Below are 4,507 nucleotides of genomic sequence, written 5' to 3' on the forward strand. Positions count from 1 at the left end.
TTAAAGGAATGAGGTTCTCTTCTCTCCTTAAAACAAGTTGTTTCATTCATTAATCTTAAATGGTCAAATCCTAACACAGTATTACAAAGATCAAAGGGAGGACAAAATGTTTCAAACAACTTTTCCCTACAAATGAATAACCCAGCCCTGAACCCAAAATTACATACAACAAGGACAGAAGAGTTAAGGTAGTGAAATTGGCTTTGAGAAAAGGAGAAAGGGATTAAGCCTTCCTGGGGGACTTGGTGGCCTTTGAGGGAGATTTGGGTTCCTTGGTGGCCTTCTCAGTCTTTTTGGGTAACAAAACAGGATTAATATTTGGAAGGACACCTCCATGAGCAATGGTCACACCTGCAAGCAACTTTCCAAGCTCTTCATCATTTCTCACAGCAAGCAAAACGTGCCTTGGTATTATTCTGTTCTTCTTGTTGTCCCTAGCTGCATTCCCAGCCAATTCCAGCACCTGAATGTCCAAAACAATAGCTATTAGAACATAGAGAATAGATTTCAACTTGTTTCAAAGAATATGAAAAAATCAAAAGAATAGTAACTAATGTCATTTAGCTAGCTAGCAAAAAGCAGAATCAGATTAAATGAACTCACAAGTCACAATCTTTTTTCCCCTAAAAACCCTAATTCAACATATATTTGGACCAATTTTTTGATAGCTCAAGCAAGTATAATTCATGCAACACAAAATTTTTGGATCATTTTCTCAACAACCAAACAGACATTTAGGACAAAAATTAGTTAAAATTCCAAATTCCGCACAGCTCACAGTTAACAAAATCCTAACTGATATTCAACGAATTAACAGTATAAGACTTAATAAGCAAGAATCGAAGATTAGAAAACTACACAACAATAAAGGGAGAAAGGAGATGAGAGGTTACTTCAGCAGCTAGGTACTCGAGAACGGCAGCTAAGTAAACTGGAGCCCCACTTCCAACCCGCTGCGAATATCTCCCTTTCTTCAAATACCGCCCGATTCTCGAAACCGGAAACTGCAGACCGGCTTTGACCGACCTAGAAATTGCCTTCTTCTTCGGACCCCCACCTTTCCTCCCTCCAGCTCCCTTTTTCACTTTCCCTCCGGTCTCCATGCCAATATAGCTCCAACCCGTTTATATTCACAAAGAAAAAGAAGGCCGCCGATCTGGTTCTCGTGAAACAGAGAGAGAAAGCGATTTGTAGGTTGCTGATATATCTGTGTTAAGTTTTTATAGCCCGTCGTCTGGATATGGTCATCTGGAAAGCGCAGGGTGAGAATACGGGTACCGTTGGATTGACGACTTATCGACGGTTCTAATTGGGGTAATCCGCGTCATTGAAATAGACCAATAAGAAGCGAGAGAGCGTGGATTTTGAATTTTCTCTTGAGATTATTTTTGGTATTGTTTTAAAATATTATTTTAATTTATTTTGTTTGCACTTCAAAATCGAAATAAATGAAAAAAATTGAATAGTTCTATTTTAGTTTGATTCGATTTGAATTCATTGATTGTTGAGTTTAGATAAATTTTTTAAATTTAAACTTAATTTTTAAGTTATTTAATCTGATTTTAACTTTAATTTAAACCTAATAACTATTAATTTAAAATTAAACAATTTACATATATAAAACTATATATAAATCATAAATTTTCTATAAAAATAAATCAATTTAAAAATTAATAAAATAATTTGGTTCGATTTGATTCAATCGATTCTTTTCTCTCTAAAATCGAACTAAACTGAAATAACCAAAATTCTTAAAATGTAAAACTGAACCGAACTAAATTATCTTAAAAACCAAACTGATTTATCGAATTAAGGTGATTCAGTTCAGTTTGTTTGATTTAAATCGAATAGTGCTCACTCATACTTCAATCGTTTTACTATTAAATTATAATTTATTGATTTATTTAAGATTATTTATTGAAAAAATAAGTTTTATTTCATTAAAAAATTTTGATAAAAAATCTCCTAATTTAAGAACATTAACTTGATCAATTTTCATAACAAATCCAAAAACAAAGGCACAAATTGTCATAATTTTATAGAAAAAAAAATATATAGTTACATAAAGTTAAATATAGTTGCATAAAGTTTTGTTTAAATTAAATATAGTTGATATAATGAAATAAATGTTATGGATAAATTTTGCAATATCATTTTACTCCCTTCTCATTTCTAAAAAATCTGGATAAATGTTATTGTTGTGGGTTTCCTAGATGCTAGATCTGACTGAATTGAGGGTCTTCTGAAAGTTAAAGAATAAGTGAGAGCCAGTGGTGATTAACAATCACTTAGACGTTTAAATCAATAAACAGATTATGAATCGAATATTCAATATAATCGAAGTAAGTGTGTTTTATTTGCATATCTGTTTTTTAAGTCTTACCTTATTTATATAACGATTGATATGGTAGTTATATGAAAGCTAGATTTTTGTTAATTCTTCATTTAAGTTATAATGGTAATCATCCTAAAATTATGCTAGGAATTAGATATATTAATGGTGTGATCTTTGTTTGGTTCAAACTTGATGAGAATGCCGATCTATCTGTTCTGTCCGATCTCGCCAAATAAGTCAATTGCCTCCAAGCTCAGATCCTTTGAGCATCCGGATCTAAGTTCAAATAAGCGAACTCTGTTCGGATAAGCAAACTTATTGATTTTTTATATTATTAAAAAAAAATCTTTTGATTTGTGTGACACAAAGTGAAACTTATAGTAAACCATATGAAATCAAAATCAAATTTATTACCAAAATTCATTTTGTATTCAGATATCTTATGCTGCCCTAGACAAAGCAGAAAAACTTCTTATTGCATTTTCTTTATTCTCTGCCTCTATCTCCCTTTGTTTGAGTAGAGAAAAATGAAAAAAAAAATAGATAAATGAGAAAAAAGAAAAAAGAAAAATTACATTTCTCAATTTTCTTTCACTAATTCAAAATATTTCTCTCCAATTTAGAGTTAAATGAGGAAAGTAGAGACAATGAGATATTATTTATATTAAAATTATTTATACACCCTTGACATCATATAATAATGAATTCACAATGCATAGCAATTAAATAATTCTATTATGAGGAAAAATCCTATTTTGATAAGATATCAAAACAATAGAAAATAAATTTATTTTCACTCATTTTCTTTTCTCTTTATTTTTCTTTTTAGTTTCTTTATTTGGATAATTAATTGTGATGGGAAATGAAGAGAATTTGAGTAATTGAAATGAAGAGAGAAAATTTAATTTCATTTATGATGCTAAGATAGATTATTAGGATGTGAGAGAAATTTTGAGCAGGAAAAATAATATTTGTATTTGTATACAAGTAATTTTCACAAAACAAAAAAAAAAAAATTCAATTTTCCACTATTCCCCTAAAATTTAAAGAGACATCTTTTGAATCAAATACAAGGAGTTAAGAAATAGATTTTCTCCTCATTTCTCCCACTTTCTCTTCTCTTCGACTTAATATCCAAACAAGGGATTCAAGAAAATCCAATTTAAATTATTCTCTCATTTCCCTTAATCAAAATAACGCAAATTTCTCTTCATTTCTTTAACGCAATTAGTATCCATACAAAGGGTGTGATATCTTCTCCTTTTTTAGATTGTAAAGTAATGTAGAAATGGCTGATTCATCACCACAACTCTGAATTTAGAAAACGCTAGCCAAGAAAAATATTGAGGCTAAGGAAGCAAAACAGCTAGCAGAAATAATGATGAATTTTGATTCATGCCATTCCATAACAGAGCAGGTGATGGAAGAGGGTGATACCCTAACAAGCAATCATATTTATTAGCAGCTACAATCATCCATACGATTATATCCTCTCCAAAGCTGCATTGTTTAAGGTCTATTTACTTATATGATTATTGATACACAAGGAAGATTTCCTTCATTACACGTGAATATCTATCCGGTTTTGGTTCCCTCAAACTGCAACTCTGGACAGTTTAGTTTTAATCCATTTGCATAACAATTTTGATCATATTATCTGATTCTATACCCCGAAAGCATTTCTAGTAATATTAGAGTCGTTGGTATCTGTGGTCAAGTTTGCTGACTTCTCACTATTTTCAAGCTTGCCCACAAGTTTTGAAGATTGATGGCTATTAATATTGTAAACTAACAAGGTCCTCAGCACAATTTTTCACTAACTTCCAACGAGGAATGTTTGAAGTGAATTTATGATCATCAATAAAGTGTAAACGAGAAAAAGATTAAAGATTTAAATCATTAAAACTTGAACAAGTTCCACATGCACAATCGTGATCTTCTGGAACAACAGCAACTTCTATAGAAAAATGAAATATTTTTTGAGATATATATTGTCACAATTCACATCTAAGACAAGCGCACCTTCCAAATTGCCACAACCGACATGAAAAATTCCATTCCCAAAAAGCATACATTGAAGTGCCCCATAATTTGTAAAGATTATGGGAATAAAGGCATCAAATATGCCGGTGGTGGCAATGAAGATAACTTCATATAGGATGAGAAAAAATA

General features: G+C 31.0%; 1 protein-coding gene across 1 annotated transcript; it reads right to left on the reverse strand.

Moving 5' to 3' along the window:
* On the reverse strand, positions 1-1,203 carry LOC110645523 (histone H2A). The gene is made up of 2 exons (XM_021798728.2): positions 894-1,203; positions 1-463 (listed from the first exon to the last, which is right to left on the reverse strand). Exons 1-2 carry the CDS (start codon positions 1,101-1,103, stop codon positions 224-226), a joined length of 450 nt encoding a protein of 149 aa, XP_021654420.1. The 5' UTR covers positions 1,104-1,203; the 3' UTR covers positions 1-223.
* Positions 1,204-4,507: the final 3,304 nt, after the last annotated feature.

This window comes from Hevea brasiliensis, chromosome 6, assembly GCF_030052815.1.
Source record: "Hevea brasiliensis isolate MT/VB/25A 57/8 chromosome 6, ASM3005281v1, whole genome shotgun sequence".
Classification (NCBI taxonomy): Eukaryota; Viridiplantae; Streptophyta; class Magnoliopsida; order Malpighiales; family Euphorbiaceae; genus Hevea; species Hevea brasiliensis.